The sequence below is a fragment of the Gadus chalcogrammus genome, chromosome 20 (assembly GCF_026213295.1).
Source record: "Gadus chalcogrammus isolate NIFS_2021 chromosome 20, NIFS_Gcha_1.0, whole genome shotgun sequence".
Classification (NCBI taxonomy): Eukaryota; Metazoa; Chordata; class Actinopteri; order Gadiformes; family Gadidae; genus Gadus; species Gadus chalcogrammus.
The window spans coordinates 2,582,084-2,597,083 of NC_079431.1; the positions used below are offsets into that span (position 1 = coordinate 2,582,084).

General features: G+C 45.2%; 2 protein-coding genes across 3 annotated transcripts in view; both read left to right on the forward strand.

Moving 5' to 3' along the window:
* Positions 1-7,402: 7,402 nt before the first annotated feature.
* atp5mc3a (ATP synthase membrane subunit c locus 3a) lies at positions 7,403-9,708 on the forward strand. 2 transcript variants are annotated; one of them, XM_056580185.1, is made up of 5 exons: positions 7,403-7,495; positions 7,693-7,779; positions 8,543-8,617; positions 8,787-8,974; positions 9,265-9,708. In XM_056580185.1, the coding sequence occupies exons 2-5, from the start codon at positions 7,741-7,743 to the stop codon at positions 9,377-9,379; spliced, it is 417 nt and encodes a 138-aa protein (XP_056436160.1). In that variant the 5' UTR covers positions 7,403-7,495; positions 7,693-7,740; the 3' UTR covers positions 9,380-9,708. The 2 variants fall into 2 exon arrangements, with proteins under 2 accessions (XP_056436160.1, XP_056436161.1); XM_056580186.1 differs by having other exon boundaries at positions 7,483-7,584.
* Positions 9,709-9,806: 98 nt separating this feature from the next.
* The window catches only part of atf2 (activating transcription factor 2), an 18,150-nt gene continuing 12,956 nt past the window's right edge, over positions 9,807-15,000 (forward strand). The window contains exons 1-7 of the mRNA XM_056580327.1: positions 9,807-10,990; positions 11,084-11,180; positions 11,272-11,390; positions 11,548-11,673; positions 12,780-12,946; positions 13,155-13,160; positions 13,403-13,511. Coding sequence (XP_056436302.1) covers positions 10,943-10,990; positions 11,084-11,180; positions 11,272-11,390; positions 11,548-11,673; positions 12,780-12,946; positions 13,155-13,160; positions 13,403-13,511 — 672 coding nt within the window. The 5' untranslated portion in view covers positions 9,807-10,942. The remainder of the gene's footprint in view (positions 10,991-11,083; positions 11,181-11,271; positions 11,391-11,547; positions 11,674-12,779; positions 12,947-13,154; positions 13,161-13,402; positions 13,512-15,000) is intronic.

Here is a 15,000-nt window from a genome sequence, read left to right on the forward strand (position 1 = left end):
GTTATTAACTATTATAACAGTGCACCACCCCCACATCTCTCCTCTCCATATCTCACACACACACTCCGCGTCGCCATTTGCAAGCTGTGGCCGTGGTTGAGTGAAGGCGACGGCCGGGTGTTATGGCCGTGTAGGACGGTGTTTTTACTGTTGTTATTTTCCAGAATGGTCCCATTTAGCCATTTAATTGAGGCTCATGGGCTCGGCGGGAGAACGGCCCACCGGGGAATACGGTTTGAAGCGTCTGAATTTCCGTAGCCATTACGGGCTCCCCACTCAATTAGAATGCATAGAAACCTGACAGCCCTAACTTACGAGTCTCTCGGTCGGCGTAATCCCGCGCTATAAAGGCAGCCGCGTGCTTAAGCTACAACATGAGACAACTTATGTCCACTTTAGGATGGAAGTCATTGCGCTGTAAAACTTTGCTGCAGGAGAGCATCGAGTCAAATGTGGATGAAGGTGGCCGGGGAAGGTGGGACTTCACCTACTGCAGCTCGGATGAATTAGTGTGCTGTGAACAGGGGAGTGCAGAGGAGGCTGTGTGGATTAGTCTTGCTTGGATCATCCAGAAACTACGTTAAAAAGTGACTTTGTAGTCATGTGCCATACCTTGGAGAAGATGATGCTGACAGTCAGAATTATGACGCCAGAAATGCACTTTGATTGCTGCTTAATTTTCTTTTGCTGATCTCTTGCCACCACAATAACTCAGTATGAGAACAGACAGATTCTATTTGCCAGGTAATTAATAACAGACTGCTGAGGCGAGATTCGGCTATTATTTCTAATATGTTGTGAGGGGGGTTTTAGAAAGCACCTTTTTCAACGGTATGAATGCATTCATTTATATCTTGTTATTTTGTAAATGCTTTTCCAGCGCTTTAATTTATATCAAATGAACAGGAGTTTTCTGCACAAACATCACTAATCCAATTCTGAAGAGAAATGGCTGCAATTTGAAGGTTACCAATTAGACCATATTCATTGCAAATATAAATCCATATATCACAATATGGCAATTTTGAGTTTTGATTAGGCTGGGCATTGTGTTGAGTTCCTATTAGGTAGGCAACTGATTGTTCATAATAATACTCCCAAATAAAACATATGTTAACATAAATTGATAAAGTATTCATATGTTCTTTGTGATGTCCCAACAGGCATGGGAACTGCAAAAAAAAAAGAGCAGAACTACACCAGAGTGTTGCATTTTGGGTAATGGACCACACATTGTGGGAGGTCTCTCCCGGTGGCCCCTCATGCACCACCAGTGGTAAAACAGGTGGGGGCCCGCACAACAAAGGGGGCACCAGCCATGCCTTCAAGGTGGGGGCCCCTGATAGGTCACGGCTGCTGTGGCTCCTGACAATATGACAGATTAACGACAGGGGGGGGGGGGGGGTGAGCCCAGCACTTTCAGACGCCCACAATCTCAATTATGTCTGTCTTAATGTACACTGAACAGCAGCAATCAGAGGGCCACGGACGGGGTAAACACACTTGCAGGAAGCAGACTAGTGACAGGATAATAAAGTGCTGTGATTGATTCGGCCGGCTCTGGGCTCCATCGCTTTATTGTGTGGGAGGAGGGCTGCCAGATTGTGCAGGTCTCGGTGATGGGGAGGCCTCCTTCTCTTTACCCACCCCTGCGTTTCCAGAAAAGGCTGAAACTATCGGAAACTCCACTGTTGTCTTGATTTCTACCTGGAGTGGAATTAAAACCGCCATATCTAAATACAACACTTACAATCCGATGTATGACTACCAATATAAATATGAAAAATGCATTGAAAGGGAAGGTCATAATAAATCGATATGAAACAATCGAATCAATACCTGCGCCCATATCGCGTGTATATCGTCGTGTACGATCACAGGCACGGTGAAGGTAGTCTGCGCTGTGTTAATGCATATTAAACGGTCCAGTAAAACACGTCTAATAAAGCACTGCGGAAGCGGGCCGGCCTGACACCTGGGCTGAGGCTGAGCAGCTTCAGGACCCCCATCACCGTGTGTTTATTGGCCCTCTGAACTCGGATGTAGGTCAGGCCGTTAAAGGCAGGAAGGACTCGTTGACTTTATGTAGCCAGTGACAGGCTAGTATTGACACCCCGCGCTATAGTCTGCGGGCGGTGGAGGAGCCGGTACGAGGCGGCGGCGAGCAGTCCACAGGCGCGGAAGCTTTGAATAATGGATTGCTGCTTGGAAACTTAATCATAGTTTAGCGTAATTTAATTCAGCACAATAAAACTCCACCATATGTGCCCCATAAAAATCAACAGTGTTCCATATGAGTGCTAATGCGTATTAAGTAAACATGTCTCCAACATCAGTTTATATGCTACCAGACTCACATGACATTGGGTGCGGTATGAATACTAACTAGCTTGTTTGATTCCATCTCCGGCTTGTCTTAACAGCAGCGCGGGTTGTGAAATTGATGTTTTTTAGTGTAAGCATTCAATGATTCTGTGTATTTATCATCGTATCTCAGCAACGTGGTGCTCGTGCTCCCATGACTCGAACAACAAATCAAATCTCATTATTTTAGGATCAGACGGTCTTTTTTATAAACCTTTAGGGACGTGTTGAGCTTTAGAATATATAAACTCCATCAGAAGCTCAGATGGTACTCTCTGGAGTTAAGATATGGATTGATTAGAGGAACACTCTTCCTAATTCGGCCCTTTATATCATATTTAATTGCTGTGGTGTTCACTGGACCGTGACACAATTTGACTGCATCATACTTGTAATCTATCCTGTGTGTGCCATATGTCCATCACATCTCTCCACCATATGCCTTTCTTAACAACCTTCTGCCTGTTTGTAGAACGATATGTGCACATGTTTGCTGTTTTCAAAATACAAAGCGAGGACCGTTTTTGTACAAGACATAAAAAAAACAAAGGGTTAACCTTTTCCATTATGGTGGCCAGGTCATCTTTTAGCCTTAGGTTGGCGTTTACCAATGTGTCAGACGCCATTTTGATTGTAAATCTCAATGACCTTGAAGTCACTCGAATCAGCCATAAACTAATCATGGCAGGCCTGTCTCTTCCAGACAGGTTCCTGGTGTTGAAATCATAAAACATGATCATTAAACCCTGTCAGCCAGATATTTCGTAAACCATACTGTGTACATTTGAACATGTTGACAAATAAACAAGTAGATCTTCTGTTCTGAACCAAATGTACATTGAGTTTTCTGCAGACGCAATTTCTATTTTTTCCCTTGATCTCATTTGAGCTATGCAGTGAAAAACAGGGGTTTTCGAAGGAATTACACGTCTGTGAAATAATCAAACAATCTAAAGGTCAAAAAGGAACATCTGGACTTCATGGTATCTGCCGAATAAAGGTGTGCTAATCCAACGACCAACTGCAACACATGCACCACGATTTGCATGGATTTAGTGAAAACTCAATGTCCTTAATGTCCATCGAGTGTTCTCGGCGCCTGGTCGCTCAGTGCACTCAGGCTTTATGGCGGGTTATTGGATCAGCTGGCTGAGAGCTGCTCGCTTGACCCCAGTAGTTCTAGCTGGGCTCCATTAAGGTTCTATTGTCTTTAGAAGGGCATGGTGGCGATGGCGGTGGTGGTGGAGGTGGTGGTGGTGGTGGTGGTGGTGGAGGTGGTGGTGGTGGCGGAGGTGGTGGTGGTGGCGGTAGCGATGGTGGCTCTGGTGCTTCGTTGCGATTCATTTTTATAGACTTGGGTTCCATTGATCCCGATAATGGACTGCCGCTCCACCCAGGGGCGGAGGTGGACAACCTGGAGACAGGAAGAGGAGGAGTCACACGCCCAACACACAACCCAAGGTACAGGGTAACAACACCTTTTGCACCTTGACAACACCAGGAACATTTAAAACAACACCTTGTTTTAAATGTTGTTTATCATTCAAAGGAGATGTTTAATCCACCCTACCGCCTGCTTTGACGTGCGATTTTAACACTGAGTAACAGGGTCACCACCTAGCCACCAGTCAGGTGCAACAAACCGAGCTAGGCTAACACGTTGCTCTGAGAGAACAACGTAGCCTCCAGCTCAGCCGCGGCGCTAAGCTATTCATCCCCGGTCTCCCCGGAACCACTGGTCTCCGCGCTGTTCTCCTGTACTCTGGGCTTTAGATTAGCATGAAGCCATCAGCTAGCGATGCGGTCCCGCCCTGCCCTGCTACCGCTGTCAGACACCCCGCCCGCCCGCCCCCACCCCACCCCACACCTCCACCAACAACCCCCCCCCCCCCCCCGCCCCGGGTTGTCAGCAGCACTGACGCGGAGCTGTAAAAACCTTTTCCCCCCTCCTCCTTAACAACTGCACAACAACGCGCGGCCGGCCGAGGTGCCTGCATCTCTGAGGCCTTTGACAGGACGTGCTGCAGGCACAAATTGTAATTCATAAAGGTTAAGGGGGTCAACGCCTTTTATTACCAGTCTGAGTGCAGCCAGCTTGATGGGGCCGGCATGCAAATGGAACGTCTCGCGCTGTGTTCCACGCACACAATCAGACAGACAGAGCCGTGCACGTCTCAGCGGGGGGGGAGGTAGGTGGAGGAGGGGGTGGGGCCGTGTGGGGGGTGTGGCGGTGTGGGTGTGTGTGTGTGTGTGTGTGTTGTGTGTGTGCGTGGGAGGGCATGTATGGTGCGTTTGTGTTTGTGTCTCTGCTCGCGGGCGTATGTGTGTTTGCATGTGTGGATGTGTCTGTGTGTGTGTGTGTGTGTGTGTGTGTGTGTGTGTGTGTGTGTGTGTGTGTGTGTGTGTGTGTGTGTGTGTGTGTGTGTGTGTGTGCATGTATGGTGCCTGTAAGGGTGTGGGTGTGTGCCTATGTGGGTGTTTCTGCATGTGTGTGTATAGGTGTGCATCCATGGTGCCTGTGTGTGGGTCTGGGCATGTCCATGTGTGTGTGCGTATGTATGGGGCCGGTGTGGGTGTGTGCATATGTGTGTGTGTGTGTGTGTGTGTTAAACTGCTCCCGACACCTTCCATGTAGGACCAAACCACTGCTGCCCTGTTAATTAGACGCTGTGACAGTGACCTCTTTAGTAAATGACCATTCTGATGTGTGCTTTCTGGCAATTAATATTTTGTTAATGTTCATGTTTTATTATACAGACAGCTTTGACCTAAGACAACGTGTCACTGAGGCCTATTACAGTAAGTGTAGGTTTCTAGCTTGCATTGTTTTATAGGTTGGATGTATTACCATAAATGTTATGGTAAAATAATTTTGATATACATTTATCCTACATCATATGATTGTGGTTTGCAAGAAGAACGTGTCACCGAATTCATGAGGCTACAGCCTCGGCCGGGATAATTAAAAAGCAACTAATGTGTTTTTAAACATTAGGCAGGTTATATAAATATCATATGAACAATGCATCGACACTGACCTATAAGTACTGAACTCTTTGGGGGCTGAATGGCACCCTCTGCTGGACGTTTGCAAAAGGGTCCTCGTCTGTCTGGTCCATTGTTTCATGAGGTGCAGACTTGTATTGATATGAATTTCACAATAACTATTGTAAAAGCAGCATACATAAAGCTTTCAAAAAGAATAAAGAGCCGAATATGTTAGCAATTTTAGCTTGTTGTTACATAATAGCTCGATTTCCAAGGGTCATGTCAAAATAATTGTTTCAGTACTTTAATGGAGAATAAACAACAAAGAGTTATTGAATACCTAACATGCAACAACCAAATATCTTCTATCATAAAATACAGTAAATAACGCAATAAAACATGACGATTGTTTCATGAATTCATGAAGCAATCTTTTGCACCATTCCTGCTCTCAGTGAGAACGACATTGGCAAACACAAACTCACGGACTGGGATCATAAACACACAGCCGGTCACAGTCAGCGTGGCAATGCTGGTTTCCACTCCCAAACCAGATGTTGTGGAATTCATCAGGATTCTAATTCCCCTCAGAAGGCCACAGCTCCGCCCTCTGTCTGAGCGTTGCAGGTTCAGGATGAATGAGTTTCTGCCTGGCATGGAGTCTGAAACTCCCCCCTCCAACCGGTCAGAGGAGTCTCTTTAACCTCTAGGAACCACTAACCGCGATGAGACCAGACGAACGGGCAGAGGCTCTCGGCCCAGGGTTATCGGTAACAACCGCTCTTCTCTTCAACACTAATGGGGGTCAATTGTCCAGGAGATATTTTTTTAGGTTTGCAAGTATTTTCTGCAATGAGGAGAAATAAATGACTTGGTCAGCTACAGCGTTTCAAACCATAGAAAAAAAACCATATCACCGTGACATTACAAACAATAATTGTGTTAAGTGCTCTACAAAAGCATACAATCATGTTACATTTCGACTCATCTTTAGTACATCTTTAGTAATAAAACAAAGCAATGTAATCCTCTAGTCCTGAGGCACTATTTTAAACTATCGATTACGACCCTTTAGTTCTGAAGACTTTGAATTCAAACTATCACTATAATTTATTATTATTATTATTATTATTATTAAATGTGTGTGGGGACAGGGCGGTGTTTGGTGTTGCCTGACCACAGCTCTGAACTGTGTGGAAAGAAATCAACATATGTGGGCCAACACAGAACTGAGTGTAAGATAGTAAGGAAACGTGACACCAGGGGTCGGTCTGGGTCAAGCGCCCAGCGAACATGTGGTGTCCTTGCTGGTGTCCTTGCCATGGCATGTGTTCCCTAACTGGGAAGTTAAACTGGGAAGACTGGTAACAATGTTACACTGAACCGGAGGACATTTGGGGGGGGAATAAATAAGAACAAATGCTCATGACACACGTAGTATATGTGTCCCTGGGTCCTTCAGCTTTTGTCATTGGGAATCGTACTTGAGACAGTGATTCAGGAACCAAGCTGTTCAGACTTTTGGCTTTAAACTCTGGATTGGAAGTGTAGGATGAATAAGAAAAGCAAGATAGTACCTGAGTGTACCTTTACCTGCATCTGTTAAACAAGACTACAATTTAGTCCTATAATGGCACATGTTGTTCTACATTGTGACCTAACTGGTTCTCTGAATGCTTATCCTTTAGAATATACAATGCAATGAATGCATTGTAAATGTTTCATTGACATCTGCAGTCAATGGCAAGTGGGCAAATGAAAGGACAAAAACTAAATTTGAAGGAAACATAGCAACACAATAATAGAGTGGATAATGACCCAACACAACCCAAATCAACAGTGGCCGACAATCGTTAAATCGGTTTATGGCCTATACAAAAAAAGATACAGACCAATATATACAATTGTCTTTGATTTTTAAATACTTTATATTTTAGGTAAATAAATACACGATTCACCAAACACATATATAAATCAATCCTGACTAATTATCTTTGCAATATAAGAATGAAATGTACATGAACAGTTCGTTCTGTCTAATAAAGTTATTCTGAATGACCTTTCTCTGTCATCATCCGGGAGTGTTCGAACGTCACTTCGCGCATGCGCAGACGGATACTGTGGAACGACCTCTGCACAGTCGGTGAGTTGAATGGCACTTTCTATCCGACGGCAATACTTGTAAATCCTCATTCATCCTCTGTCCCTATCGAGCCCTGCTCAATCCAAGCGGTAAAGGCGAGCCTACAATACATAGACGTACACTCCGCTGCCTTTATTTCACGGATAGAGCATTTTGACAAATATTTGACCTTACTTCTCTCTTTCCTCCATTCACAGACAGACCCGGGCTTCTATCTTACTGGTTAATACTACCCAAACAGAAATATGTACGCCTGTGCGAAATTCGTCTCCACGCCAGCTCTGGTGAGTCCATTAACATTGTGTTTTGTATTTATTCCGTAGTTTGGACATCGGTTCGCTACGTGTCAATTCAGTGTGAGGGCCTCCGGTTGAACTTGAGTTCTGCAGAAGGTCTGCAAGCTAGGCCAGGATGCTAACTGTCAGCTAGCATGTCGGCCTTTCTGTGGTGGTTAATGTGCATTGTGTGTTTGTTTTTTTCCACAAGAGGTTTTGTGTTTGGTTGAATTGCATGCAGTAATGTCCGCAGAGGTGTGTCTGTTGAGTGTAGCTTTAGCTCAGCAGGGTGTCTGTAGCTAAGGTCACCTCACGTCCTACTCCTCCACTGGTGCAAAGTTCATCCGCTTAGGTGGAGGTTATTGCACGCAATGCGGCTGTCAGGGTTTTATTCGTCTTTCATTCATGCATTCATTCATTTATCGCTGTTTTAACTGCTGCCCCTGTCAAATCTGAAGCGATTTAAGCTAGCTAGCATTGTATTTGTCCAAACGCAAGTGTCATGCCCTTTAGCATGTACGTGTCAAAGTCTGAGCTTGCCACTGTTGTCTACTGTAGATGACAATTCACAAATCCCTTTTTTAATATAGTTACCTTTGTAATGGACATGGCAATGTCATATAGAACACTCAATGACAAATGGAGTCAATCGTGCCCCCAGACCCATTGCAGTTACACGACAGTGAGACACGATGATCACTTTGTATTCGCAGCATTGCTTATGATTTAATACGACTGTTTTCTAACTTGTTCCGCCCGCCTTGTCCCACAGCTGCGCGCTGGCTCCCGCGCTCTGTGCAGACCCCTCTCTGCCTCTGTGGTCTCCAGGCCTGAGTTGAAAACAGAGGTAAGTCACTGTCCCGCCCTCCGGCAAAGGCATAAAAGTACAATTCAGCTTGTGTTCCCTCTGCATAACCGATGCACACAATTTATTGCCTCAGACTCGAGCCATCAGTTACCCCCCTAGTATCACCTCATCAATGCCTCCTTTTTATGAATGTTTTTTCCTGTTGCAGAGCTCCATGGCCCTCCTGCCCGGGTCTCCCCTCAGCATGGCCATGAGGAGCTTCCAGACCAGCGCTGTGAGCCGAGACATCGACACCGCCGCCAAGTTCATCGGTGCCGGCGCCGCCACCGTTGGAGTTGCAGGATCCGGGGCCGGGATCGGAACCGTGTTCGGCTCCCTGATCATCGGCTACGCCAGGTTAGCTCCCCCCCCCCTCCTTCCGGAACGTTGCCGGAACGTCTTGTTCGACTCGGAACGTTTACGGAACTTCTTGTCCAACTCGGGATGTTCCGGAACTTCTTGTCAGTCTCGGGATGTTCCGGAAAGTTCCGGAACTTCTTGTCCGTCTCCGGGACATCCAGAGTCAGACAAGGCTTCGATGCCTCGTCTGACTCGGGATGTTTTCAGGATGCAAAAGCACCGTTGCAGGACTTTTCTGGAGTCGGTTTTCCTCACCGTGCCTTATTGTGTTTGTCGTGTGTTCCCAGGAACCCATCCCTGAAGCAGCAGCTGTTCTCCTACGCCATCCTGGGATTCGCCCTGTCCGAAGCCATGGGTCTCTTCTGTTTGATGGTCGCTTTCCTCATTCTGTTCGCTATGTAAACCCCTGCAGTCCCCGATCCCTTTAATTACACACGTGGCTACCAATATTGTTCCGGTGTCGGTGTCTTGGACATGTACATTTTGAAGTCTGTTGGACGCCGTCCAAATAATCAAAACATGTATTGTAAAAAATGTACGAAAATTACACTATTAAAATGCATGTATTTGACTATTTAACAAATGGAAGCATATTTTGTATGTCAATATTCGCTCAACAGAAGTGAGGAGTCATTCCCAGAGTGTCGCTTAGCTTAATGGATGCTTAATGTGGGTCCACTAGTGGGTGTTCATGCTAGCTTTGCGGGTCCATACCGCTTTCTCTCGATCAATCAACGGGTAGTACTGTAAAGTAGTCTGCAACCACATGCTGGCTTTTGTATATGCCGATAAATAAAAATGGAACAGGTAAATGGTGCTAAAAATTGTTTCAATATTGTTTCTTTGCTAAAGAACCCAGCCATCAGCTTTGCATCTACTGCACTATTGTCTTACCAGTAGCTCACTTTTTATTGGCACTCAATTTGCCTACTTTATTTATGGGTTTAACCAAAGTGATTCAGCGGTTTAATTTAAAGCATGATTTTATGAGCAACATTCGAAAGTAATTATTGAGCAAGATTGAATTATTCTGATACATGTATGGCATATAGGAATGAATGCCAGTTAACTATCTTGCCTAAGGTAATACTGTTTGGTTGAAAGAAAAATCAATTTATCATAAGTCAGCGCTAGTAAGCCGGAAGCATAAGAATGAATGAAGTCTCCTTTATCAATGACGTCACCCTATCGTCCACGGAAAGGCTTCGGCACCTCTCGCGGTATTTCCCCGCAGATGGGATTTTGAAATCAAGGGCTGTGCCTGTGGGGTAAGTGTAAATAAACTGACAGCTATTCACACCAAAGTTATCGTAATTATATAATTGTAAGAGGCCAAATGAGCATCATTCCACCATGTTTTCATTCCACCCAATGCTCTCATCATCTTGTCAGTAATATTTAGCGCGAACATGGCGACCGGGGCTGATACAGCCGCACCGTGTTGACTAGAATCAGGGAAGAATCATGTTACCGTTAAAAACTATACGATACCCTTCAGTACGGGTTCACTTTGACAATAGCTTATCTGTCCGTTCTGTTATTGTACACGTGTCACGTTCACCAGTGTTGTTATCAGACTGAACAATGAGCGCTGATCCCAGAGCAGCTGCTGCAGAACCAAAACAAAGCACCGCCCATGTCCTCCGTTGTGGTGTGCAGCTCTGCGTTATTAAACCTATTACACTTGACAGGCGAACAACGCTGTTAATGCGACCTGGCGCAGCAGGAGCATGTCGGTTCCCTTTGTTAAATAGGAGCCTGTGCTTTTCTCATTCAGGTGTAACTCATGTAACATGGCTCCGTCCTTTATAATAAAGGTCCAACTCGTCTTGCTGCAACAGCTGATCTGATACTGCCACTGGCGTACCAATGAGATGACCACTGGGTGTGAAAATCAGATGAAAGACTTTAAAGCGTGTTTCCCCCCTGTTTCATTCAGGGTTCATTAAACAGAGATTTCTTACTATGAGTGATGATAAACCCTTCCTATGCACGGCTCCTGGGTGTGGCCAGGTAGGCAACTTCTCGATATTGTTATGAACAATTGTAATTGGTTATAGTTAAATAGACCTCGACAGCCTAAGCATTTCTTAAACTGTTCTGCAGAGATTTACAAATGAAGACCACCTGGCTGTGCATAAACACAAACATGAGATGACCCTCAAGTTTGGTCCAGCAAGGAACGACAGTGTCCTTGTTGCTGGTGAGTAAAGCTTATCTAAAACTAAGGTGCTTCCTTTAGTTGGTGTTTTGTTGTTGCTGTTGTGTGTAATGACGTAGTTGTTGTCTTCCAGACCAAACCCCAACACCCACACGCTTCCTTAAGAACTGCGAGGAAGTGGGTCTCTTCAACGAGTTGGCCAGCCCTTACGAACATGACTTCAAGAAAGCTTCAGATTATGACATTAAAAAGGTGTTAATTGTCTCTTGTGTTTTCTTGGAGCCTATATCCTAGATTACCTTAAATGCTTTTGTTCTAATGTTTTCTTGGAGCCCATATCCTAGATTACATTAAATGCTTTTGTTCTATTGTGTTTTTAAATCGTGCATCCGCTCTTTATGTCGTGTAGATGCCGTTGGATTTGTCACCACTGGCCACACCGATAATGCGAAGCAAAATGGAGGACAACACAGGCATGGAGGTACACAGAGTCAGTCCTCTGCCCCATCCTGAGTCCACCACTAATGATGACCAGGTAAACAGCTTTCCTTATAGAGCATCTATTAAAGGTCTAATCCAGATGTAACTCAGTTCTGTTAAGCTTTCTGCTGGAAAACATGGGTCTGGAATGTATTCAATTCAAGATGTATTTTATTTCATCATTCAGTGCAGTGTAATCAAACGTAATCGGTATGGCCGATTATCATCTTCTTCAATGCTTTTTGTGTTTTCAAACACATACATAAACACACAGCACAAACACATACACACACATGCACACATGCAATCACAACAGTCTCACTTCAAGCTTACCCTTACGGGACAAGAACCAATCTGTATTTGCCTGTGTGTATTCGCACACCTTTTATCTGACTGTGCTAAGCTTTGTATGTTGTGGTCTGAAATCCAAACCAAAATCAATCTGGCCCATCGAAGTTGTAATTGTTATTGAATAAATAGTGTATTTTTACAGTCTTAGCCACTCCTATGTTACTGCTAAAAGGGTCTTTATCTGTAAGGACCCTTATCCTTATCTGATTCCAGCACCCTGTGCCAAAAGAGAGGAATATACAATAGTAACTGCTCTGCACAAATTATTTATATGCTTGAATTCATGAATGAGCATTTGTTTCTTTTTAAATGTGACTTTTAATCTGTAAAGGAGAACGGAAGCAGAATGAACTTTTTATTAATAAAGGGTGAGTTTAACCTAAATTAAACCCACAGCGGACAACAAAGTATCCACTCAACCTCCAGTGCATCGGTCCTAGCTTCTGATGAGTGAGTTCTGAGCTTGATGTGTAGATTTCACCTCATGAAAATATAATCGAGCTAAAACGCAGTGAAACTGAGCTCAGTGGGTTACACCGAGTTTTGAGTCATTGTTTCTTGCAAGACCTACTTATTTTCGAAATTTGGTCAATCACAGCTAATCAAAAGCCCTTTAGCTGCCCTCTATTGGAGTGATGGCGGAAATCCCCTTCAAATCACACTGAAAATTACTCAATGAATTGACCACACTAGGGTTTGAGGTGGAATACTTTTTTTGGGGCAAACTCACCCTTTAATAAATTCTGCGATGATGATCCTATGCTTGTATTGAACACATAACTTAGCTCAGGCCTCGTATGGTGTTTTCAGGAATTATCCTTGCAGTCAACACCCACTATAGTGCATCCGGCCTCCCTCCACGTCCCCAATATACTGCTAGCAACGTCAGACGCTAATGTTGTCACACAGCAAGCGCTCCCTTCGCCAACCTCTAGCTCTGTTATTACGCCCGTCCCCTCCAGTAATAGGCCTGTAGTGTAAGTAACTCAACGTCACGTTCTAAACTTCATCGATGCATTATCCGCTTATTTCAGTGATGTCTTTTTTTTTTTGCTTTTATTTTGTGCGGTTTTGCTTTTGTTGTGATCCTTATTTCACGTATCTCGTGTCGCTGTTTGTTTGCATTCACGTCTGATTTCGTTATCTATTATTTGCGTATCTGAGTGACATCGAAAATATCAGTAGGCCTGTGTAGGCGGAGTAGTATCAGTACTGCATGAACCATGTAGATAATGCTAGTCTCATTTTTCTTTAGATAAAAGTTCATTTTTTAAAGTGTTACATGATGTAGTCAATGTAGACGTCATTTCAAACCACAGTGCTGAATGTTCGTAAAATGTTGTTTTGTCGATCGACATTTCCTTTCAATACTGCGTAGTTGGACTCTTATTTTGAAGTGTGTCTCACCAGCAGATCCTCTCTTCTCTCCTCAGTCCAGCTCCGTTCCCTCTGCTCCTTCAGCTGAACCGCTCCCAGACCGGGCCCGCGGCCGTCCCAGCGCCCGTCACAAGCTCCACCTTACACACCCCCGCTACCGGCCCGGTGTGTGTCTCTCGGAGATATCCTCGGCTTCCCCTGTTGACTTACTGCCGCTGAGCGACATGACTATTGTAGTAACATTGTGTTAGTGTTAACACCTTCGTTATTAGTTTTATTCCCATTTACTCTAAGTGGCATCAATAGAGAACATGCTCTTTAGCTAACGTCCTTCAAAACATCTTGACTTTTATATTTGATCACAACAATTGTAAAATACTTATGGATGGCGCACACACCTTGGGAATCGAACTGCCGTTTACTTAATAAGCATGTAGTCACTCCTAGACCAAAACAGATCAGTCTAATATTCACAATCCTTACGCTCTCGCAATGTACTAATATCACACATCATCCGCGCTGTGTGACAGAACATTCTGTCACACAGTCACATATTCTACGATGTCGGAATATTCCGATATCTTGTAATATTCAGAGATATCGGAATATTCATGATTTTCCAGCCCCAGCTCCTTGCCTTCCCGTCGTAATCAGACGAGGTCGGGGGAACCCACATAATGATGTAGCTCGCCAGTTATCCCCTCGCAGACCGGAAACACGTTCCACTACAGAGCGCAGAACAAGCCACATCTTCCCGTTGTGCTCTTTAATGTTTAGGCTCATGTCTTTACAACGTAATGAAGGTGTGTCCCGTAACCTCCCCGCGTTTGTTTTGGTCGTTCCTTAACTCCCGCCGTGGTAGCCTGTCTCGTCGGCGGGCGGCTGGTTGTCTGCCTGGAACACTGGGCAGCAGATGATTATGTGCTGATAGCGGCACAGCGGGGAAAACAAGGGAAAACTGTTCTCTACCTCTCTGGTCTGTGGGGATTGAGGAAGCCACTGACAAGCGGAGAGAGGGAGAGAGGGGGAGAGAGAGAGAGAGAGGGAGAAAGGGAAAGAGAGAGAGGAAGAGAGAGAGAAGGGGAGAGAGGGGGAGAGAGGGAAAGAGGGAAAGAGAGAGAGAGAGAGAGAGATGCAGACCACCATTAGATCCCTCTCTCTCCCTCCCTCCCCCTCTCCCCCTCTCCGCCTCTCCACATCCGTATGTCTCCACCATCAGGAGCGATGAGAGCAGGTCTATCTGTGGCCTTCTAGCTTGTGTCTCCTCAGCGTCTCCGTCCATATGCTCTCCAACAGGCAGCCAGAGGGTTCATTAGTGGGCCCGGCGCATCTCCATGTGCTGCTGCCTCCACAAATAACGGGCCATCTCGCCTAATGAGGCTGAGCTATGAGGAGGCTGGGAGAGACGGGGGTCTCTGGGCGCGCACGTGCGTGTGTGTGCGTGTGTGGGTGTGTGCGTGAATGTGTGTGTGTGCGTGCGTGCGTGTGTGTGAATGTGTGTGTGTGTGTGTGTGCGCCTGTGTGTGTGTGTGTGCGTGTATTAATGTGTGTGTGTGTGTGTGTGTGTATGAATGTGTGTGTGTGTGTGTGTGTGTATGAATGTGTGTGAGTGTGTGTGTGTTGGTGTGGAAGGGGGGAGGGCTGCTTCACTGGG